Source organism: Triplophysa rosa, linkage group LG13 (genome assembly GCF_024868665.1).
Source record: "Triplophysa rosa linkage group LG13, Trosa_1v2, whole genome shotgun sequence".
In the NCBI taxonomy this organism is placed as follows: Eukaryota; Metazoa; Chordata; class Actinopteri; order Cypriniformes; family Nemacheilidae; genus Triplophysa; species Triplophysa rosa.
In genome coordinates, this window is record NC_079902.1 from 12,794,144 (window position 1) to 12,818,966 (window position 24,823).

At 36.4% G+C, this 24,823-nt stretch overlaps 2 protein-coding genes across 2 annotated transcripts in view; one reads left to right on the forward strand and one right to left on the reverse strand.

Annotated features, from left to right (window-relative positions):
* The window catches only part of zdhhc9 (zinc finger DHHC-type palmitoyltransferase 9), a 31,332-nt gene extending 12,677 nt beyond the window's left edge, over nucleotides 1–18,655 (forward strand). Inside the window, exons 2-9 of the mRNA XM_057349269.1 lie at nucleotides 3,051–3,211; nucleotides 6,661–6,819; nucleotides 10,113–10,250; nucleotides 12,098–12,144; nucleotides 12,484–12,588; nucleotides 13,901–14,004; nucleotides 14,130–14,238; nucleotides 16,489–18,655. Of these exons, the coding sequence (XP_057205252.1) occupies nucleotides 3,051–3,211; nucleotides 6,661–6,819; nucleotides 10,113–10,250; nucleotides 12,098–12,144; nucleotides 12,484–12,588; nucleotides 13,901–14,004; nucleotides 14,130–14,238; nucleotides 16,489–16,668 (1,003 nt within the window). The 3' untranslated portion in view covers nucleotides 16,669–18,655. The remainder of the gene's footprint in view (nucleotides 1–3,050; nucleotides 3,212–6,660; nucleotides 6,820–10,112; nucleotides 10,251–12,097; nucleotides 12,145–12,483; nucleotides 12,589–13,900; nucleotides 14,005–14,129; nucleotides 14,239–16,488) is intronic.
* A 128-nt stretch (nucleotides 18,656–18,783) lies between these two features.
* Nucleotides 18,784–24,823, reverse strand: sash3 (SAM and SH3 domain containing 3). Its single transcript, XM_057349270.1, has 8 exons — nucleotides 24,590–24,823; nucleotides 22,622–22,714; nucleotides 21,560–21,691; nucleotides 20,552–20,696; nucleotides 20,313–20,464; nucleotides 20,031–20,234; nucleotides 19,767–19,911; nucleotides 18,784–19,638 (listed from the first exon to the last, which is right to left on the reverse strand). The coding sequence occupies exons 1-8, from the start codon at nucleotides 24,650–24,652 to the stop codon at nucleotides 19,619–19,621; spliced, it is 954 nt and encodes a 317-aa protein (XP_057205253.1). The 5' UTR covers nucleotides 24,653–24,823; the 3' UTR covers nucleotides 18,784–19,618.

A 24,823-nucleotide genomic window follows, 5' to 3' on the forward strand; every position in this document is an offset into this window, starting at 1 on the left:
ATAAAAAACATGATTTTTGATCATTTTAAAAAACGGAGTTATCTCATTTTGGAACCAAACAATAATTATAAATACTCGAAAATACTCATCATCTATCAATATTCATCACCTTCAACATGTATTATCCACCCACTTGTGTCAAGTAAGTAATATTGTCTACACACATGCCCTAAATCACAGTTGATGTTTAATTCTCTTTGGCCATCAGGTGCTTTTTTTAATCCCCTCTCATTTTGCTTGCTGGTGGAGTAGAGCATATTTGCTCCAAGCACTAAGCAATCAGTAATGATGATTGTCAGTCCTCCCTGCCCCGGGGATCCTTCGCTGTTTTCCACCTAGAGACCAGCCAGACCAATGAAACGGCATTATTGATTTTACAAACAGTAAGGCCTATTTAAACCCAACCACAAAACACTGCAGATGTGCTTTATGTTGTCTGATCTGTAGAACACACTTCTTTCCCCTTGTGTTGGACATTTTAAGTGTGTAATTCACTAAGGTAGGCTAAACAGGAGGGCGGATATGCTTGAACACAGTGACAGGAGTGGCTTTGTGTTATTATTTGTGTTTGTGTGATTCGAGATACCAGGGTTGTTTAACTGTTCTTATACCACAGTTCTTTGCCAAACAATTTCTGAGCAGTCCACTTAAATACAAACATTTGGTTTTTAATTTTGTTTATATGAAACCCATTAAGTGTTATGTGCTCATTTAGGTGTCAGGAAACCGAAATCTGCTATTCCGAGCGGCTTATCTGTGCTATTGATGATTGGGTAGAGAGGTCACATCCAGCACCGGATGATGCGTAATGTCCGGGAAGCTTAGGGCTGTGAGAGGAACTGATGACGGAGCTGGTCCAGGATGCTTAAAGTCATCAGAGGGGATGTTATTCATCACGCACACACAGACTTTTCCTCATTTTTGCTTCGCCCTGCCCTACCACTGCTTTCACAATAATAAATGGATTTCCCTGCAGCAGTCTACTCGGGATGTGGTCTGTGGAAAGTTTTATCGACCAGCTTTCCTCTGGATTTTTCTCCGAGAGTTGAAAACCGAACAGATCAAACTGATCCAGCCAGTCTTACCGGTACCAGTGACAATGCTGAGGGCTCAGGCATGCTGACACACCAGTGTGATGTGTCCGTTTTACTCAACACTTGAAGTTGTGTGACTGGAAATGATCCTTTTTTGTTGCTGAATTTCATTACTTCATTGTACTGTACTGTGTGCTAGCATTACAGCACTGAACAGGACGTTGGAGGGTTACAGGCCACGCCCAGTCATGTACAGTTCGAATGAGCTGGTCAAACCGGAGTTCTGGTATGCACTGCAGTGTAGGAGAACTTCTGTTACACATGTTGATGTCATAGTCATATGCAGTGTTGTGGATTACTAATATAAACATTGTATACTATAGTAAAGTTCAAAAACACTATAGTATCTAAGAATTTTACTGCAGTTTTACTACTGTAATTTATGTGGACAAATATACCACTATTGTATAGTTAAAAAGGAAAAATACACAACTGAGAAATATTCAAACAAATTTAGGTAATCTAAAAATGATACGGCCCTAATTTATTCATCTGTATGTAACATTAATGTCTTTTGTCAGTTACATGTCTATTCATGATGAACTGAACTTGCATATTTTTTTTAATGATGACAACAGACGATTTATACTCCTACAGTTTGGCCTGTGCTACCAAATTTTAAACCTTTCTAGCACCAGTGCTATGTGCAAAAAATGTGAATCGCCCCTAACCCATCTAATGTTTGGGAAGCCCTGCTTTAATATGCAACTTATTTTGCTCAGTTTGTGATTTCTTAAGCAACATCATTTAAAGATCAGATGAGCGATTACTTATCAAAGTGATCTGATGTTAATGATAAAATTTGTGAAAAACTTCTTATGGCTACAGATAAGCCTGAATATATAGCAAATTACATAATTAATGAAGTAAATGTGGCAAATTCCCCCCCGTGGCTGGATGTACCCTTTGAGATGGTGAACCATTACAGTGATGTACTGTATTAGCCATACATTACCGTAGTATGCTTGGTCTAGATTTCAGCATTGAACGGAGGAGGAGCGCAAACGTGACCCTATTAATAGCTCAATGCAGTGGCCTGTGGAGCCGGCCAATCTGCTGCAGGCTGAGCTAGAGAGGCACTTTTAGTGGACCCAAATCATCCGCAATTTATGGGAGAAACCACATTCATCTCTGTATGGCTGTCTGCCGGCAGGGATAGAGAAAGCACAGTCATTCATAGTAAACATAAGCTCTGACTGCTTCATTGTTGTGTATGAAAAGAATGTCTTTAGAGCAGACTGAGCCAGACAAATATTAGAAAACCGTCTCTCTCAATGACTTATCTCTTCCTTTGCTTGAGCAGGGTCAGAGATGGCTCATACGGTTTTAAAAGAGACTGAAATGGCTTCATGTTGGATTTAGCAAAGTTGTGGAGTAACAAGAAAAAAGCGATACATAAAATCATGCTGGTTTGAAAGAGCATAAAATATGAATAACTAAAGAATGTAAAGGAATAGATCACCTTCAAAATGAAAATTCTGTCATCATTTACTCACCCTGTTGTCATTTTAAACCTGTGCGATTTTCTTTCCTCTGCAAAACACAAAAAAAGAAATAAAAAAAATGGTTGGTAACCAAAAACTGTTGGTCCCCAAAGACTTCTATTGTATGGACACAAAACCAATGCAAATCAATGTCGACCAACGGTTTTCTGTTTTCAACATTTTTCAAAATATCTTCTTTTGTGTTCTCCAGAAGACAGTCATGCAGGTTCGAAATGTGTAAATAATGACATGATTTCCATTTTAAAGGTGAACTATCCCTTTAAGTACTGTACTTTTTATTTATATTTGGTTAAACTAACCCTGTAAAGTCAAACTGCCTAATTTCAGATCAGACAGCAACACCGATGTTAGTCCCGCCCTAAACTTACATCAAGTCCGTTTAATGCTGCTAGTGGCGCAACTTAACCCAACAACTTTCTAACCCTTGTTGTTTATCATTTGTCCCTTATAGATGCCCGTACCTGGCCGTGCACCTGTCTCCTGCCATCCCTGTGTTTGCAGTGTTGCTGTTTTTCTTCGTGATGGCCATGCTGCTGAAAACCAGCTTCAGTGACCCAGGGGTGCTGCCGCGGGCGCTGCCGGAGGAGGCCAGCTTCATTGAGATGGAGATCGGTGAGTGTGAAGTTAACTGAGTTCAGAGGAAGTGAACTGAGGTTTAATGAGGTTTGCGCGTCAGTGCCACCTGTGGGTGTTCTGACCCAGTGAATAGTGTAGTGCTCCGCGTTAGTGGGACATCGTAAGCTCAGCTTTGCTGTTTTATTTATCGCTTTGTTAAGTTAAGCAAATGAAGAGCTGGGTGTGTTCAACCGTGAATTCATATCTTGGACGTCTTGTGTTCTTGACTTCCTCTCAAGGTTAATGGGTTGCGTATCACGGCTGTCTTGTCATCTGGTAAAATCTGCTTTTTGGAATTTAAGGTCAGACTGTGCAACTGTAGATGTAAACAGCTCTGACTGACATGAAATGTTTCCATGTTATTTTGAGATTTTATAATAACATAAAATTTTAAAGAACAGTTTAACTGGGGTATTCATTTAAGACATTTAAAGTGATAATTCACCCAAAAATGAAAATTCTGTCATCATTTACTCACCCTTTTTTCATTTCAAACCTGTATGACTTTCTTTCTTCTGCAGAACACAAAAGAAGATTGTGTAACTGAACAGCACTGGCCCCCATTCACTTCTATTGTATGGATACAAAACCAGTGAATGGGGGGGCCAGTTAATGACATTCTTCAAAATATCTTCTTTTGTGTTCTGCAGAATAAAGAAAGTCATACAGGTCTGAATTGACAAGAGGGAGAGTAAATGATGACAGAATCTTTACAAATTTTAAGTTGTTTATTATAAAAATGAATAATTTAATTTGAATTAAAAAGGAAATTAAATAAAAAAGGAAAATTTTCATCCACAAAAAATGACACACTTACCCTGCAGCAAAACTGATGACCTGAAAATACAAATAAAAAACTGGGTTATATCTTTAAATTAATATGTATTTAGTTAAAAAAAAAAGCGAACTTGTCCTACTTTGAATGTCAGAAAGGTTAGCGTCATTGCATTGGACTAATTAGATTAGATTAACTGTTCTCATTGCTCCTGGCGATTCATTTGTGTGGTGCTTGCTCACTCCTCTCTTAGGGAATATTGTCTTTTGCATTTCAGTCACCAGCTTGTCACTGTTTTATAAGACCTGAGCTACTGTAAAGATGAACTCAATTATTATCATGAGCCCCCTTAAATCCCCACCCTCATATTCTTCTCTTCTTGTCTTCCTCCTCCCTTAATTCCAGTCTATCTTCTTTACCTTCAACACCCATGCTGATTAAATGTATAAATACAATAAAATGTAATTCTATTTTATGTTTACATACTGTTGTTAATACAGAACACACCCTCAAACACCGCTTGTTTTAAAGGAATAGTTCACCCCAAAATGGTCCACGTTGACTTGACCATTGTCATTTTTATTCCTACCATGGAAAGTCAATTTTTTAGGTGAACTGTTCCTTTAAGTTCATGAAGGACCGGCTTTAATAATGACATTAAACTAAATGAGCACACAGCAATCCAGATAAAAACATTTTTTTATATTTTAATAGTCCTTAAATGCCAAGGAGGTTTTTTTGGGATAAGAACATTAGTGATATATATTTAACTGTTAATCGTTGTTTAATTCCTATAGGTAATATTACATTTATTAAGTAAGAACAAAGCATATGTTATGTAATAATTCTAAGTTAGGTCAAAAAGTGCAAGAAAATCACACATTTGAAGGAAAAATCTTTTTAAAATGATGCATGATTTTTTGTCAAATAAATTAAAATATTACACTAAAACCATAAAGACAAGATCAATAATTTAAAGAAATTGTTCATCACATACCTAACAAGGTCACTGTGAGTACATTATGCATGAAGATATTAGTGTATTTACATTTATTAAGCATTGCAAATATCCTTCCTCGGACCTTTATCAGCATCACTGTTAACGCTCAGATGTGCACTGAGGTGGTACAGTATTTTATTATTGATGTTCACTAAACCAGGACATCATTATTTCTAACTGTCCTCCTGATAAACCTGTGTTCTCTGATGTCATTAAATATCATTAAATATCCACACATCTCTGTTTGCGCTCACTTTTGTACAACATATTCATGTGCAAATTACAGCTCTGCATAAAAAGGGCTGTCAGCGCAAAATTTTCTGTTACCATCGCTCCAATTCAACATCCTAGTTTTAATATGCTATTTTGTTAGATAATTTTGTCTGTATGCGTATGTGCAGCTGGTTAAATAGCCTAATGTTGGCTCAGATCCGTCACAGATGTACTGTTTTATCCAAGCCAGACATGTGAATTCAGAGAATGCAGTGTAGTTCTGCCTCTTGGACACATGCAGGGAGCTGACAAATGTTAGGAAATTATCTTTTTTTCAGAGCGTGACAAGGTAGTCTTGTGGTTTGTCTTCAGTAATGTCGCTATCATTAGATGAAAGTGTCTCATATAATGCTTGGGCTCAAAAAAGGATGAACATAGATCAGAAGTAATATCTAGTCTGCATCTTTGAGATTTGTGCATTTAGATTCAAGGAGACAAAATATGAAAAATAGTTATTGGTATCATCATATCCACTCATTGTAACCAAATCTCTAGTTACAGTGGAGTAGAGGATACCATTAACTATTTACAACAGAGGTTTGTTTTTTAAACAAATTGAGGATTCCAAGGACTAAGTCAACCAAAAAATGATTTAATCATCTTCGTGGTTGTATATACTGTACTAACATGTACATTTCTAGAGGAATGTGTAGAAATGCATGAACATTCCCTTAAAAATTCACCAATCTTGTGTGTACCTGTTGATGCACAATGGCCTCTAAACATAATATTTTTTTAACAGTTGATATCCTTCCTTTTCTGAATTATTGATTGTGTTAAATGTTAATTTCACTCAGTCAAATCGCACTCAAAACATTCAAGTGCGCAAACAGACCAAGACCAAGAAAGATATAGTTCAAAGAAATGAAATTTGTCATAATTTATTTTTCCTCATGGCATTTTAAACCTGTATGACTTTCTGTCTTCTGTGAAACACAAAATAAGGTATTTTGAAAATGGTCTCAGTGGTTTTGTCAATACAATGGTAAGCAATATGGTCCAGTGTTGTTTGGTTATCAACATACTTCAAAATATCTTCTTTTGTGTTCTGCAGAAGAAAGAAACTCATACATGTTTAGAATGACATATAAGTAAATGACAGAATTTTTTGAGTGAATTATCTCTTTAAATGTCCAAAACAAAATAATAGCCCTACTGTAAGCACAGCTATTCTGTACCTGAATTTTGCTCATTTAGCAAAACCACACACACTCTCAACGTTTACAAGTGTGATCTATTACTGTTTTCAAAGCTGTGTGTCATTGAGATGCTGTATTGAGTGGTCGTGTGTTAATGCTCCTTCAGTGGCTATACTGTGTCATTCATATGAATCCTAATGAGCGAGACTTGTAGGCTGCCGTTTGCCACGTTGACTGTTTCTATCTGACTCTCTTGCAGAAGCGGCCAATGGGAATGTCCTGGCCGGGCAGCGGCCTCCCCCTCGCATCAAGAATGTGCAAATCAACAATCAGATAGTCAAACTGAAGTACTGCTACACCTGCAAGATCTTCAGACCCCCTCGTGCTTCCCACTGCAGCATCTGTGACAACTGTGTGGGTGAGTTTTCCATAGCAACCATCACTGTTGCTGCTGGACATACTTTAGCTTTTAACAAACTTCTAATCCTTTATATTTAAATGTAGTGTATAATTTATTCTTCATAGCTTGTGATAAACATCATGTCTGATTACTTTTCTAAATGCTTGCACTGAAGAAATGAAGAAATCTCATTAAAGGAACAGTTCACCCCTCAAAAAAAATTCGGTCATCATTTATTCACCCTTGAGTTGTTCCAAATCTGTATAAATGTCTTTGTTCTGAAGAACACATAGAAAGAAATTCGGAAGAATGCTTGTAACCAAACTTGGCCACCATTAACTACCATTGTACAAACAATTACAATGGTAGTCAAAAGTGCCCCAGAACTGTATGATTTCCTACATTTTTCAAAATATCTTCTTTTGTGTTCAACAGAACAAAGAAATTAATCAAAGAAATTAAAGAATTGAAGTTAAAGAAACTACTATGGTAGTCAATGGTGGCCAAGAGTAAATGAAGACTTAATTTTTGGGTAAACTGTTCCTTTAACTTGTGGCATTCACAGCAACATCCAAGAACCCAAATATCTGTTTTGATGCAAACAACCACTCTGAACAGTCTAGCCTCTACCAAGAACATCCTAGAAACATCCCACCAAGCTTGGGGGTGTTTAAAGGACTCATTTTGTAAGGTTTTAGACATGGTAGCACCTATTAAGAAAGTAATAGTTAAGCAAAGATCTGAACCGTGGATCACAGATGAAATACTCCAGCTGCTTAAATTAAGGGATGATAACTATCTGATGATAACTGATATGGATCCTATTAGTTTTGAGCGTTATAAATAAATGCAAAATTAGGTTAGGGATAGGATCAAGGAAGCAAGGAGGATTTTTTTTAAAGATAAGAGAAAATAGACAGGGACCTAAAAAACTTTGGGGAGTGTTAAAGAATTTTGTTTTTTCAGATTTGGTAAATGGGAATTGTTCAAAAATCAATCTAAAGTTGGAAGGGAGCTTAATTTCTCATCCAAAGGAGGTCGCTGATGGTTTTAATAGTTATTTTATATCATTAGCTGATAACTTTCGTGAGCAAATCCCAGGAAGCCCTAATATTTATAATGAGAAGGTGATTCAGTCATTTTATGGACAAAGAGGTGTAGTTCATGAATCTTTCAAATTGAGCCCAGTTACTGAAATTGAGGTCTACAATTGTTTTAGTGAATTGAAAATAAATAAGGCTCCTGGGATTGACAATATTCCAGCTAATTTTTTTAAGGATTCAGTGATGTGATAGCCCCTTATGTATCACATATATTAAATCTATCCATTGAGCAAGGAAAAGTACCAATTGATTTTAAAAGTTTAAAAGTCTTAAAAAGTATTAAAAGTTGATAAATAAATTTAGAGAAAATTAAGGCCCTTAAAAAATATTAAAATGTCTTAAATGCCATTTTCCAAGGTATGAAATTGTTTATCATCTTTTCATATTTGTCCAAAGAGATCATGTGCTAAGGTTTGCCTGAATTTAATTATTAAGTATAGGCGAATAGTGGGAGGTCATTTACACCCAGTTGTTAAACAACATCGTTGACTAATGGGGAAATGCAAGTTTTCGTGTAAATGGTTTGAGGATAAAGAGTTGGAAGCATGGCTGAGGGCCGTCTCTGGGAATAACCGTGAGGCGTACTACTCTGTGTGTCAGAAGGCGATTAGTGTAGCCTCGTTTCTCTTTCTAATACACATACTTTTTGGGTGAACTAGCCCTTTAAAGTGTAGCCAATGTAACCGATTAAAACTTGATGTGGCGATTAGGTCTTAAAATGTGTGTAAAAATGTCTTAAAAAGTATCAAATTTAGCTCCATGGTTTCTGTGTATACCCTGTAGATGTTTATTCTTTAAAATTGCTGGCAAGTGCCTTGATTCAACCTCATTTTGATTATGCAACAGTTTTTTGGTACAGTAGCTATTCCCAGAGTATGAAGAATAAATTACAAATAGCACAAAAAAAGTTAATAATAATAATTTTAAAACTGCATCCTCGTATGCATTTGCCAAGTGACTGTTTTAAGGAGCTGGGTTGGTTGCCTGTGGAAAAAAGAGTGTTTTTTTAATTGGGTATGACTCGTAAGATTTTTAATAATGTTGTTCCAAGCTATTTAGTGAATTACTTTCATATGGTGAGAAATCAACATTTTTATGACACTAGGGGTAGGGATTTTAACATTTGTCCTTATAGGTTCAGAAGCTTGGTGGGGAATAATATGTTTTTATATACTAGTGCAGTAGTATGGAATAAGTTGCCGACATCTATAAAGAGTATAACAGAATTGAGGAGTCTTTAAAGGGTATTGAAAAAATGGTTGTTAGGAGATGCTAGTTAGGTAGCTTTGTCATTGTGGTTGGATTTGTGTTTATATTGTATATTTGTTTCTATTGTGTACTTTTAATATGTGATTAGGAGGTATGTTTGTCTTTTCTGTCACTTCTGTACATAGCCTTTATTCTTTGTATCAACATCGAGGACCGCAATGGAAATAAGCCTTTGGCTTTATTGTGTTTTTATCCTCAACAGTTTTTTAAAGTGTATATGGGATACTTGTTATTTTGTACAGTTTTATCAATTCTGTTAAATACATTTTAATTCAATTCAGCAACACACTAGAAACCCTTGAGAACGTCTTTGCAACCGCATTGCAATTCACTAACAACCAACCTCAAAGCCTAAACATCTCAGTGGGAACTGTTTACCTTCTCTCCGTATAAAAAAGCTTAGAAAGCAATCTGTTGTTTTGTAGAGCTGAGGCATTTTGTGGAGTTTATTGGAGGTTTGTGGGTGTTTGTACTAGATTTAAATTATTTTAGGCACAAAAAGATAATGTGGTGCAGGCAGTTATGATGGTTGGAGGGGGGGGAATCGTAGAAACATTATTGTTTAATATGTCTATGCACAGGAATTCTAAACGCATTTGACACCAGTGTAATAGTAAATTGATGACGCACACACACACTGTAGGTCACTGAGATACATATGGTGATATTAGTATAGCATTCTCTGAGGGCTCAGCTTTGGTCTACTTGCACTGTCATCCTAAACAGTGGTCTGTTTGTTTGAGCTGCCTGCACCTGCTACACACACACACAACTATATCATCTCTCTCCAAGCGGTTAAAAATATCTGCTGTTCTCCGCCACCAGCCAACTTCTAAAACTGGCATTAAACGAGTAATTTCACTTTCTGATGTGTCTTTATTTATAAAGGGTTTTAATTAGATTCTCTAAAGATTCTTCTCTTTCACAACTTTCCCTCAGATCGCTTCGACCATCACTGTCCCTGGGTCGGAAACTGTGTAGGCAAGAGGAATTACAGATATTTCTACCTGTTCACATTCTCCCTGTCTCTGCTCACCATCTATATCTTCGCCTTTGACATCGTCCATGTGGTTCTGCGTGAGTATCAAGAGAACAGTGTGTGTGTGTATGTACTGTATGCACGTGTGCTTAACGTCACTTATGAGTCGTGATATACAGAATCAGATTACTTGAAAGAGGAAACTACATCAATAATCATTTAAATGCACAGATGGTCAACAGGCTTTATGGTCATGACTTATGGGAAAACAAGCGGCTATAAATGACATTCAATATGCAGACAAACGCTAGAGTTTAAAGTCCAAAAAGAGTGTCTTGATATTGGAAGGACCATGATGCTCTTGTAAATATATATATAGAGAGAGAGAGAGAGTCTGGACAATTCAATTTGCTCTAAGCTTGTGATCTCAGTTTGGAGCAAAACGCACTTTGTTAAAACAGATAAACAAAAAAGAATTTCTGTCATTATAAAAAACATTTAAAAAATATGTTTTAAAAACTTGTTTTGGTTATGTCTGGTGAGCACAACAGGTGCTACAGTAGCATTGCGAAAGATTCAAAATACCCACAATGCCGCTATAACTGTTAAACAGTAGTGTCGTAGTACCATAAGTAATATAGCATATGCGTATCGACATTTATTTGAATTTTTTTTACATTTGCCTTTTGTGGTGTCTCTCTCTTAAATCAATCCGTGTTTTGAACGACTCGGACGAGATAATGATTCTCAAGACACTTGCTTCGTTCTTGGATCACTCAGCTATTTTGAAGAAATTGGTTGAATGATTTACTGACTCAATAAAATATTTCCGCCACCTACTGGCCGCTTTAGTTTTACATTTAAAGTAAGGAATATTTCCCTTTATAAACATTCCTGTATGAATTAAATTTGTCGCACATTTGAATAAGTTCCCATGTGAAACATTTTCTAGTGTACTTTAGTATTTACTACAGTAAACTTTCCTAGACGCTAGTGTTTTTGAGTCTTATCTTACAGTATTTGCTACAATTTATCTAATTATTATAGTTAATACTACAAAATATTGTTGTGTACATTAAATAAATGTGGTAATACTGTAGTATATTTACTATAGACTTTTTCAAAGCAACAACATAAACAAACTCTACTGCATATGCGCGTGTTTGTGGACTGCCCTTAACTTACGGTACACATTCGCAAATAATAGAGTGCCTGTAGAATATTTCTGATAACAAGCAAAAGAAACCGAGAACCGTTACTTGGCTAAACTTGCCACTCAAATATTTTGATTTTAAACTGTGATACCAAGCTCAACCGCTAGATGTCAATGTACCGTACGGTTTCTTTAAATGCGACAAAACTACAGCACCCATTCAACAAATTGTTTATTTAATAAAATTAACATACAACAAAATTCAACAAATCTATTATTTAATACAATTATCATGCAATAAAATAATAATAAAAAATATTTTATATTATTATATAACATAAAAATTGTGGTTTATTTTATACTATGAACATGAAACTTGAGCTGGTATAGCATCGTAATATATGTTTATGGTACCTTGACAACCCTAGTTTGCACCTCTTTTTCTGTACAACACCAGTTCGTAGTACCAATGTCTGTCAAGCTCCAAATGAAAACAATTAATAATTACATAATTAATTAATAATTACAAAAAATAATTACAGCATATGGGTTTGGAATGTCATAATGTAAATAATTTTTCTCAATTGTTTTGGAGCTGACCCTTTAATTTTCTTTTTTATAAAACTGGTTGATAAGGTGCCTGTGAACAGTGCAAACTTATCAACTCTGGCAGAGCGTGGGTGGATGTGAAAAATCCAGTTCATGTAATGATGTGAGAAAGCAAGAGCGACGCATCTGATACTGTGTTGATACATGCATGCAGGATCATTTACCAAATCTTGTTTTTTACAGGTTCCGTGCACTCAGGATTTGTGAATACTCTTAAAGAAACACCTGGAACATATCCTTGAATGTCATTGAAGATAATAAAAAAAAACAAGCTCTTCATAAAGAAGTCATGCAATATGATGATCTGTGCACATTCCACAATTCCTACATTTAAACAGACACACAGCTTTTGTTTTGACACGTGTATCTGAACAACAGCACATTTAGATTCTTAAACCATACAGGCTTTGTATTGCACAACAAAGCATTGACTCCGTATCAAAGTTCAATATTTGTTCAACAGTGATTGATAGTTCAATAAAAAGCTTAAGCAACTGTTTTGAACTTCAGGGAGTCTCCAACTGAACATTGTAAATATTTTGAGCCGGATGTTTCCTTGACTCGGTTCCACTGTGTTGGAGGTTCTTGTCTGTTTCTTTACCCTCTGGTCCGTGGTGGGATTGACTGGTTTCCACACCTACTTGATCTCCCTCAACCAGACAACCAATGAGGATGTAAGTCTGCTTTTCCCGTCTGTTCCAAAGTCTACTGTTGCCTTTGTCACATGGCTGGAAAGATATACACATTGCCCTAGAGCATTTCAGCACACTAGATCCAGCAGTCACCTTGGCAACAGTGCTGTCTTGGTGATAAGGAAGCACTGGGGACCATCGTAACATGGAATTTATTTCCAGTAAATACAAGATTTGTACCTGCCAGGAAGTAGCGCATATCACATACGTACTGTATGTGTGTGTAAACATTCATAACGCCTTGGTTCTCTATAGTTGTTATTGATGATTTAGTTGTTTATGTTAGACTGCAGAATATGTTGTTTTGGGCTTGTGGTGCTTTCACACTTAACCCTAATGATTCATTTAGGATGCTTGCTTTCCACACCTGCCCTCGAGCTTCTCTTGTCCCAGCAATGAGGAGAAAGACCGAGTGATAGAGAGACAGGGAAAGAGAAAGAGGTGCAATGGAAATATGTAGAAGTAATTTGGTGTGACGCAATGATTGTCTGTGGTTGATTGGCATAAATAATTATGATCTTGCTAATAATAGACATAATTATACCTGCACACACAGCCATAGCTGTCAATCAAACTCGGGTAAAAAACGAAAATGTATTAAAACATAACTGAAGAATCTGGCGTGAGTGTTTTGTATAGCTGAAATAGGTGTTCAGAGAAAATATTACTTGATTCTATGACAACCTTAAACGGCAAAGAATCACTTTACATTTACATAGCAGATGCTTTTATCCAAAGTGACTTACTGTACAAACAGTAGCATTCAACATTTAGTTTATCAGAGTGAGTCTTGGATGGGACTACCTGTTTCTTTGAGCATTGGATGATGGGGCATTTTAGGAAACGTGTTTGGAAACAGTCACTATATTTGCAATACTGTTAGTGTGGATAATGGCACATTGCTTACAAAATGCTGCTTTAACAAAACTTTATTAACAATGACTCGAAATGTAAGATGAGAATGTCTTCCTCTTATCATAATGCCTGCCATACATGGGGCAGTTGAAACCGTAATGGAAGAGAAAGCTTATCTTACATTTTAAGAAGAGGAACCTTGAAGTGCTTGAGTAGATCAAGTGAAACCCCTGGGAAAGTAGCTAGAAATGAAACTGCACATCTAAATAAAGGATTACAGAGATATTTTATAAGCTCCTATTTTTATGCTTAGCAAAATAAAACATCACAGAGGAGTGAAGATCTGATAGAATGCTGGATTTTTATTCGGTTGCGTACAGTAGCAGTTCTGACATTTTGCCCTTTTTAAAGTTTTATTTGTCTTTTATCTACTGCACAGATCAAAGGCTCGTGGTCAGGAAAGAACCGTGTCCAGAACCCTTACAGTCACAAGCACATCATCAAGAACTGCTGTGAGGTTCTGTGCGGACCTACATACCCCAGGTAGGAGCATTTTGAGTATTTCTCTTTATATTAAATGTGCCCAGACATTACTGTTCAGAAATAATGTTAATATGTGGAGTTACAGTAACACAAAATTATATCCATCTTTCTCTTTTATCTAACAGTGTGTTGGACAGAAGAGGGGTCATGATCGAAGACCCATCTAGCCCCGCCCCCTCTGATGCATCTGCTGCTCCTACAACTAAAATCAGCCCTCCTGCACCACAAACCACAGTAAGACAGCAATTATTAAGAGTGTGTGAGCAAATGAGTGAGTGCACGCTTGGCACGGATGTTGCTCGCTGCTATAGAGTGCATTGAGGAATTAGTCTGCACAAAAGCCTAAATCAATTACCCTGAGAGCTCGGAAGGGTAGAGGGGGGTGGATAGAAGCATGTAGAGTAAATGAATGCATTAAGCTGCTTTAGCTTTGGTGTGGCTTTCATAGGGTAAATGGTTATGCAGAGCCCTGAGATATGTCTGCTGTAGTCTATACAGTGTCATATGTAAGACCTGGATGTTTATATAACCATTACATGACATTCTTGGGTAACTGTTACTAACTAGTAAAGAAATTATAGGTCTTTTCTCTCCATTTTCTGGGCCCCACCACAGATTAAATGGGTAGAAATCTTTAGAATGATTATTGGAAATTTCCCTATAGTTCTTCTGTGGACATACATCCGCGGACAAAAAAATGATGAGACCGTTCCAAATTTTTATTTAATCTGCATTTTTAGATGTGACAAAATCAAACCTCAGAAATGATATAAAGTCACCCAACAGCAATGTGAAAGACTGACAGCATGACAAGACACATGAAAACAGTTTTTTTTAGCTTTTCCAAAATTCACATATTTCTGTTGTACTCCTTAAAAGTGAATATGAATATGAGCATCTTCTTTGTTATTTTTACCTGTTTGTCCAGTTTTCATTTTCTACAAATAAATACAAATAGAAACAATAATTGTATTAGAAATTTGGGAGAAATATTGTTAGTAGTAAACAGAATAAACAAAAAATATTATTTTACTAAAACGCATACCTATAAATACTAAATTTAGAAAAACTGAAAATAATTTTGAAATGGTCTCATGTAATTTGTTAACGTTTTTTAAGTACACTCAGCACACAATAGTATTTTAAGCAAAGTTCAAAAAGTGACTAAAATTTATATAACAGATAAAAAAACACATTACTAAAATCTTTTAACATGTATCTCGTATGCTTCACTTTCTACTTTATGAAGTTTTGTGTGTGTGTATGTTTCTTAAATTATAAATTGTATTATTACAATTACTTTATAACCATTGACATTTTTTGCAAAAAAAAAAACATTTAGTTGATAATATGGAATGACACTAATAGAAATACAGCTGAGAGAAAGACTGACATCAATACAAAGAAAAAACAGCTATAACAGATCAAGAATATGACTTAGAAAGCAAATTGACTACATTATGTGGTCATTTTGAAAAATATTCTTTAAACTAACTTAATTCAATTATGGACAGTAATTGAGCTTAATATAGCTCTTATTGTTTGGAGTTAGCCAGAAGTTGGTTTTGTTACACTTACGGCATACCCCAAGTACTTGCTTATTTAATTAAAGCAACTTAAAATCTGGTTAACAAGTCCTCAACCCAAGCGCATGCTCTACACTTTACCACGATGGTAACCCACCATTATTAGTATTAAACATGAACAAATATCCCCTTTTCATCATTTTGTATAAAATAACATTTTATTGCAGCTTTTACTCTCCCTATATTCAGCCCCGTGCAAAGCATGATGGGAAGTGGAAATCCTGTTCCTAGTTTCTGTAACGCTACTTCAATACAACTAAAGTCATTTATGTATCTCTACTCATATGGATTAAGTAACGTGGTTCAAAATAATTGTGTAGTGTTAACTTGATTTATTTAAGTAAATTGAACAAGCATCAAATATTATTTTGATCTACTTGATTGAAATATGTTAATTTAAAATGTAAACATTTAGTTAAGCCAAAGAATAACTTTTTAGTTTTTAGTCCCTTTGCAGAATGCAATTTATTTTTAACATAAAACCTAATACAATGGTGTGAAAACAAAATGAATTGTTTAAATAAAGTGAGCAGTATCGTAAAATCATTTTTTTGAGTATTACCATAAACAGGAACTAATGGCTCAAAATTAAAAAACAAAACAATTATATACACGAATGTTGACACATGTCATGTTTAAAAAATCAGAATAGCACTACTGTACAATACATATTTTGACATATGTACATAATTACAATACATAATTTCAAAAGCTGTGTAATATCATCAGAATTTCTGTAGTGATTTTTAATGAGTGTTTTTTTTTTTTTTAAAAAGGATGTAATTAGCTCGAAGGTGAATTATGTTTTTTTAGATGTTCCACTAAATATAATGTCACTAGATGATCTGCTGTCCATGTGAAGTTCTGCTAGCTAATGATTTCTTTGTACTTCCTGCAGAAACACACAGCTCCTCTGATTCCCAACGAACACACACCTGATGAAGCCAAACCTAGCATTGGTGCAGGCACCCAGAAAACCAATTCCCCAAAAGAAGAGAAACCTCCCTCGTCCAGTAATCCGCACCCATCGTCCCCTATCGCTGTCGTTCCTACGGTCATCAAAGAATCTGCCCACTAGCTTGAGCAGCGTTTTTCAGACTTCCCAAACCTCTCAATGTGCATAACACACAGAAAAACAGTCCATGTATCGCTGGGCTTTTTGACTCTGATGTGCAGAGCCCTCTGCCTGGATCCTACTCAAACACTCCAAAATCTAGAGGTCTTGATTCTCTCCTCTGTAAATCACAGCATGACGTAACACACAACGAGAACTATGTAGAGCCATAGACTGACAATGGACAGCCCAGAGGCTTGATGAGAAAATTCCTTCGCTCAATGAGCTTGTGAAATGTCTTTTTTGCAGTGTCATTACATGTTCCTGAATAGCCTGCTTCTTTTATTCCTTCGAACCATTTGTGTACCCTGTGAAACACGCATTTCCACCTTCCGTAGTAGATATTTTTGTGTTTTCAAAGTGGAAAGGAAAGTGCTTTAGCCATAGCTTCTGCTGCAGTTAAAATGACATTAGGCCCAATAAAACTGCTTTTATCTGATGATGGATCGATCGTACAGATCAGCTCAGAGTTTTACAGTCGGAGTGGATGGTGGGAGCTGTGCGTGTACGTTTGTTGTGTGTCAGTGAGAACAGGCCGAGCTGCTGTTGACAGACATCAGTATGAGTGCCTTATCTACAGTATGCTGTCCTATAACATACAACCAAGACCATCTGCAAACTTACATGTCCTAATGTTACTCACACAATTTTATACAACATTGATGTATCGCAGAAAGCAAAAAAGCCATCGAGTAAATGTACACACTTTAAAAATGGAAACACTGCAAACTACTTATAAGTAGAAAAACATGGCTGTATTATCAACGGTATGATTTCTATCATCTTCCCTCCATGTGTAGTAATTTATTTGAAATCCCGCAGCCATCTCTGACATTCCAGCATCATACAAATGCTCGAGTCATTCTCAGTCTTCTCAGATAGAGATGTTACTCATATGACAACAGATGAGGATGTTTCTGTGGGCAGAACAAATGCCAGATTAAGTTGACTTTTAACATGAAAGGTTTAAATGCAGACCTGAAAACCAACCAACCAACTTCATTGATGACATATTTTGGATTCAGATTCAGTATTTTTTTTTTTCACACATTCTTTTCACTTTTTGAGATAGGACAACTTGCCCCAGCGTAGGTTTATTAGAATACAACTTTATTGATCACCTTTTTAATCTCACTGTGGTACGTTGATGACCACACATAAGGGAACACAGACATCAGGAAGCTATGGACTCGTGTGTTTACACAGATTTCACAACCTTTGATAAACAAACACACATTGGTGTTTTTGTGTTTCAGATGAGTAGATTTGGCAGTATTGTTGTAAGTAAAATAGGGATTTTGTTTAAAACAGACAGTCCGGTGTCATCCAGCAGTGTATAAACTGGAACGCTTGTGATGTAGTTTAACTGTTAGATCCTGTTGTTCTGATGTTAAGGGTACAAATCTTTTATTGCAGACAATGTAACACTAATTTTAAAGCTAACACTAGTCCCTCAGAATGTGCTTCTGTCAGATCATTTTTCAGTTGAACAAATGGGATTTTTTTAGTACTTTTGTGTGAACAATTGTGATGATGATCGATTACACTGTAACTGTATGAAGGATGTGAATATTCATTTGATAGGCTGAAGGTATCACCGAATATATGTTAATGTACTTTGTTGTGTTGAATGAATCCCAACTTGTTTTTTTTAACTTTGACGTGCAATTATGGTACAGCCAATGTGCTGATTTACCTATTGAGACGCAACGAAATCAAAACTTTTAATGCCAAGTGCGTGTAGAGCTGTGTAGGTTTGGAATATTAGGAAATGATGGTCTGCTCTAGCTATTTACAATGCATAATGTATACGTTATAAACCATCACAAATGATGTTCACTTTGCTTGGCAACAACACTGTGATCATGTATCTCGTACGCTTCACTTTCTACTTTATGAATTTGTATGTATGTGTATGTTCATTAAATTATATATGGTATTATTACAGTTACTTAATGAACATTGACATTTTTTGTAAAAAAAAACATTTAGTTGAAAAAGGAAATGACACTTATAGAAATACAGCTGAAAGCATGACATCAATACAAAGAAAAAAAACAGCTATAACAGATCAAGCATAGAAACTGAAACGTGACAACAAAATGACCACCACGACCAAACGATAACCATCATTACCATAAACAGGAACTGAAATGGATAGCAAAAGAATATGCATGTACACTAAACTAACCAATGTGCTTTTCCTTCCATTTCGTCCCACAACAAATATTTTTGAGTGCACCTGTTGCATATTAAACTGTACATTCATCTTAAAAAAGAAAACTGTAAATTAGTAGTAGTACTGTATATAAAATGCTACTTTTACTACAAATAAAGGGACGAAGATGACATTTCTCAGATAGTAGAGAATAACGGTTCATACATACAATAGTACATAAACTATTTATTGAAAAAAAATGCATTGTATATTTAACCTGTTTAATATATGATGAAAATGTTATTCTTTTTGTTAATTCCCAGATTTTCATTGTGGTTTCAGTTTTTATGACCTCACAAAAGTGACGGTGTTACATAAACAAGAATTATGTCCATAAAATGATAGCATCTTCACACCATCTCTCCCATCTCTCTCAATAGGCAATGCCATTAAAATAATGAATTTTGTTCCATGGGTTTCAGTCCAGCATGTGGATATGACAATTACTCTCAATCCATCCGAAAAGCAAGATTAAAGTAAAATTCTGTTACAGCTTCACTCTGCTTGACTCTCAGCACTTTCTTCCACCTTCATCTCCTCCAGCTGCTGCTGAACATCATCCAGCTTTATCGGTCTATCAGGATCTGTCTCTGGCTCTTCCTGAGAATCCGCCGGAGGCTCGTCGCGTCCGTTCACCAGGTTCTCTGTGCTCTCGTAACAGCCTGAGTCTCTTGGCATTTCAGTTTTTTTCTCCTCTTAGTCCGATTCGTCCTCCGCTGAAGAAGATAAAGAAGATTTGGTTAGTACACCAAACAGATTGCAACTTTCAACAATAGAATAAAAACAAAGACTTAAGAAACAGCATTCGGGTATTTTTGGATCTTGACTTTGAACATGTGCTTACAGTCAAGAAGCAGTTCTGTTGCTTTCATTATCTTGGCACATTGCTCAGGGTCTGTAATGTTTAACTCGTTCAGGTGGGACTCCTTCAGACCACTGAAGTCCTCCAAATTCTGGAAGCCATGCATAGACAGGAGAGATCCCAGCTCCTAGGGACACAATGATGTTCAGTGGTTAACTTGTGATGCATTATCAAGACTTCATTTTAATCAGGGATTTAATTAAAATCAGTTTGGCTCTTCATGTAATAAAGAAACTCAAGACTTACTGTCAAGCCTATTCTCTGTAGAACTTCCTCTAAGCTTTTTGGTTTGGCTTTGTTCCGACTGAGACATCGTTTCCTCTTTGGTGGCGTCTCCTCATCTGGTAATATCGTGACGTAGATGAATTTAAAAGAGCCCACTTTGTTGTTGAGTTTACCAGTCCAAGTGCCAACCGGTGGCTTCTCAATAATTTGGATGATGTCTCCTTTCTGTGCATTGAACAAAATGTCAGTACTTTATTCCCCCCAAACTTTTTTACAAACTATATGGCCCTTATTAATATATACCTGCAGTTTGAGAGATTCCATATCATACGGGCTGGGGGTGAAGTCAGTGTGGACCAGAGCTCTTCCACAGAAAGGCCCTGTGTAGGTGCTGTCCTCTAGTCTCATACTGTCTCTCTGACTGAAGCCGCTGTCCAGACTTTGTCTGTCAGCACCTACACAACACCAACGAAATCAAATCAGCTTATCTTCTCATTACGGCTTCATATTGTGCCGGTGTGAGATTACCAGCGCAGGCTTACATCCAGAGAGCTGACGTGATAGAGGGTTGTGTATTGTGTCCTCTGAGCTGTTGGAGCAAACAGATGTTCTGTTTCCAGCAGTGAGATCTGGCATCCAGTCAGATGGAGACATGGGGGACATCGAGCCATCTTCTCCACTCTCAATCTGGAATTCACATAACATAGGAGGATCATTTTTTAAGAATAACATTATGACATATCTAGACCACTATTATGGGAGAGATGCTGCTAAAAACATGAAATATACTGTTGTCATCCACAGGGGGGTGACAAATTCAATATGTTTAACAAGAGGTTTGTTATCTAAACTTGGCTTGCTTTAACCAAAAATGGAAATAATAGATTTTTTTCACATTTTTAAAATTTGAGAGAACTTCAAGTCTGCTCTCTCAGACTTATACAATATATTGATTGTAATATTCTCTATACAGCATTTTGAAATAATTGTAGTGGGATTTAATATGGACACTGTAAAGAAATCTACTTAAATAGGGCACAATATACTGTGTAAATATGAAGGAATTTTCTGCAGTAAGTTTTTACAGTAGTTTTTTTTCATTTTCTTTTATTTTACAGATATACACGGTAAAAACGTTCCTGTAAAAATATTCGGGCAGCTGGGGTGAAAATGACAGATTTATTGTTGATGTTATTTTACACTCAACTTCTAAATGTGCAGTTTATTAAATTTATTTAAAATACGTGAAAATTCTGCAAAATACAACCCTAAAAATATTTTTTTACAGTGTATAATATGAATATATCTTATATCGTCGCTGTCCTTCCAAAACCTTGTATGTCCAAATTAGCTGTTTTTCAGTAAATAGAAAAAACAATGATTAAATATTTTGTTGTCAAAGTTGACAAGCACTTTTTAACACTTTTTATTAGTTAGATATTTGCAAAACCCAATGACTAAAAATAATGATTTATGTCACCAAATATGGACATACAAGGTTTCAGAAGGACAACAGCGATATGTACAGTAAGATTTGTTTTTTAACTCACCCCTTCCTCTGCAAGGGCTTTCTGTACCATCTTGGACGTTTTACGTGTCATTGTGCGAGTTATAACATTTCTCCATTTCTTTCCCAGTTTCCCGTTACTTTTTCCAGAATCCGCTGGTGCACCTTCCAACTGCTAAAAAAGTCACAAAAACTGAATAATATTTACTGCCCACTTGCTTAGTAGCACCTAAACTTGTCTTCTTGTCTCATCAAACTTCCTCCTGTCTAAAAAGGGCTACAGACAATGAATAATTGTTGCTGTGTTGCTTGTTCTCACATTTAGACTGGTTGCTCAGTGCACTGCGGTGAATATAAATGTCTTTATTATTTCTTGTCAAAGAGACTTTTAATAGAATTTGCGTTGATTTACTAAAGATTTATTGTGATCTCAATGACACTTTTTATCTTAAATTTTGTTTGCGATTCTTTCTCTTGTTATTAATAACTCATGTAATGTTATTTCAGGACACTTTCCTAGCTGGGCTGAATCAGCTCATATTTTTTTCAACCACAGTTAAACAGTATTAGTTTGAAGCGCTGGGCCGGTGTGTTCATGAGGGGTTCCCGTTAAGTCTGTGGTTTGCATGTCATTGCCACAGTGAGTCATAATGTGGCTCCTCCTTTTTCTGACAGTAATGTCAAAGGCTCATCCTTTACTCTGAGCGTCAATGTGTGCAGTTATCAAAAAACAAAACTACATGTGAACGCAAAGGGGGATTTTACATCCATCCGCTACAATAACCTTGTTTACATTCCTCCGCACGTCACTCGTCACCACAGAATGCTGATGGACATTTTCAGAATGAACTTTCATAAACCATTTCATAGCCAGATGATATTTCTCTGTATTTTCACCTGTTAAAGTTATGCGTGACATGCAGACATCACAGGCTCTCTGCTTGGTTGGCTCATGAAAAATAATATCCTGTCTAGGTATTTTTAAAACTATGCAGTAGACAGATGAAGCAGTTGTGAGGCCCAAGTGTATTCTAGCGGTGCAAGGTTTGAAAATGCTTAGAAATGTGTGTAGTGAGATTTCACAGAAAGTTAAGAAGGAACCCACCGTTTCATCTAAAGTGGCTTCAGAACTCACTACAGGAGATGATGCCTTTGGCTTCATAAAATCTTTGAAGCTACTGGACCTTTGCAGAGACAGCTGTGAACAGTAAATAAAATCAGAGAGACATTAAAGTAACAGAACTATAGTATTACCATGACTATTTCATTATATCTGTCCAGCCATCTATTACTGCAATGACAGTCAGAAAGAAAGCTACTTTTTTAACATATTATAAATAATTACTGTCTTGTTTATCAATGTTTATTGTATTTTGTTTTGTACTATTGCACATTTTTCTAAGTTTAACCTTTGGTATAGAGTCATCAAGCATGATGCTTTTAAAATGTTATCTCTGTGCAACATGAACTCCAGATTCGTTTATAATGCCCATTAACTGTTCATGTAGTTCCATAAGAATATATCCAGATCAATATTTGTGAAGCATTATCGGACCTCTAGAGTAACTCTTCTAATGTACAAATAACCTCTTTAGACCCAGAGGCCAGTGAAGAAATAAGAACTATAAATTACACAATGTGAAACACACAAATGTTTTGTTAGCTGGAATAACTGGTAAATAACTTTTGTGTTTGTGGCTTTTCATAAATGTTCACTCACATTTGACATTACAGTGTCTAACACATAACGTTTTTTTTTAAATATAAAATAATAACACATTAAGTACATAGTGTTTTTGCTGGAAATACTTTTATAAGACTTAAAGTTTATTCATATTGTTAAGACGCTTTAAGATGTCACCGCTAAGATAGTCGTGTATGGTTTTGTGGGCCACTGTGTGAATATCTTTGTTCCAGTTTGACTTTGTCTCTTATCTAAACTTTTTACTCTGCCACTTTTTGTTCAGCACAGGAAGTGGGTTTGTTAAAAGCAACCTTGTGTATGTTACCAGCCAATCCCTGCAGAGATGTGCACAATCCAGACAACAGACTCACGCACTCTGCTACAGTAAGCAACCCAAGCTGCAAGAAATTGTTCAGACAGTAAATAAAAACTACAGGATTGAATTTACTTCCCGTGATGCAGTTTTTTTTAATTATTTATCAATTCTAACTAACAGGCCACCAATGCAAAGTTTATTTCCAAATTTTTACAAACTTTCCCACAAGGTTCAACTAAATACACCAATAATGTAACACATGACAAAACGCTGCTTCATAAGATTTTGAAACATGTTGCAATTTGACAGATATCGACTGATATGGTTACCCATAACTCAACCATGACTAAAGAGGAAACTGCCGTATAAATGTTGTCCTCCATAAAATGCCACAGAACATCAACTCTACACTACATCCTCTGCTCTGGATATGGAAATGAGACAAAATACTGCTCTAAAAGAACATCTATAGATGGCTATGACGCACAACAGCCAAAACATTCAGATCTCGAGTGACAGGAACAAACTAAGCACCTGCAGTTTCACAGAAAGAGACATATCGAAACTGTCGTTTACACGCGAGATCAAATGGAAAATAAGATCAATTCTGTAAACTATAACCGCTATAAGGCAGACGTGTTGGAGTGGAACGAGTGCAGACACGCAGAAGTGTCAATTTGAATTGAGGATCTCTGTTTGGACGCTTTGCTCCGACAGCTTCAGGATGTGTGGTGAGATGTGATGCGTCTACAGGAACCCGGGCACAGCCATGCGTATCAACCTGAACAATCATACTATTTCAGTTCTTAAACTGCAGATTTAAAAATCTCAAGACTTGTTCACAATTTCATTTTAACATCCCTCTCGGCCACATGCAGCACAAGCTTTCAATAAGGCCAAAAGCACATCACATTGCATTTATATTTTTGTATCAGGATGTGTTTTGGTCTTGGTTGTGGGACGTTGGAGACCTCCAGAGAGGACCACTGAGGAATAAAACATCATCTCATGCCCTTGCACGTCTTCCTCTTCAAAACACAGTCACACAAGCAGAAAATGACGCCGACTCTTACCTTCTTCTTTTGCACCTGGGCCGGCTCTTTTTCCGAGGCGTTGGATGATTTCCGCCGTAGCATCTTGATCCAGTGGTGGGTGGGTAATATTCTCCTGAGGTCCACAACTTTATAGCTGTGGCACTGCAAAACTTGGATGCGCTACACCAACGCATGTCACTCGTACCGCCTCAGTGCCCACTTAAAGAGTGACAAAAGCCACCAGAGGAGGAAGAGGCTGAAAGTCACTCTTTT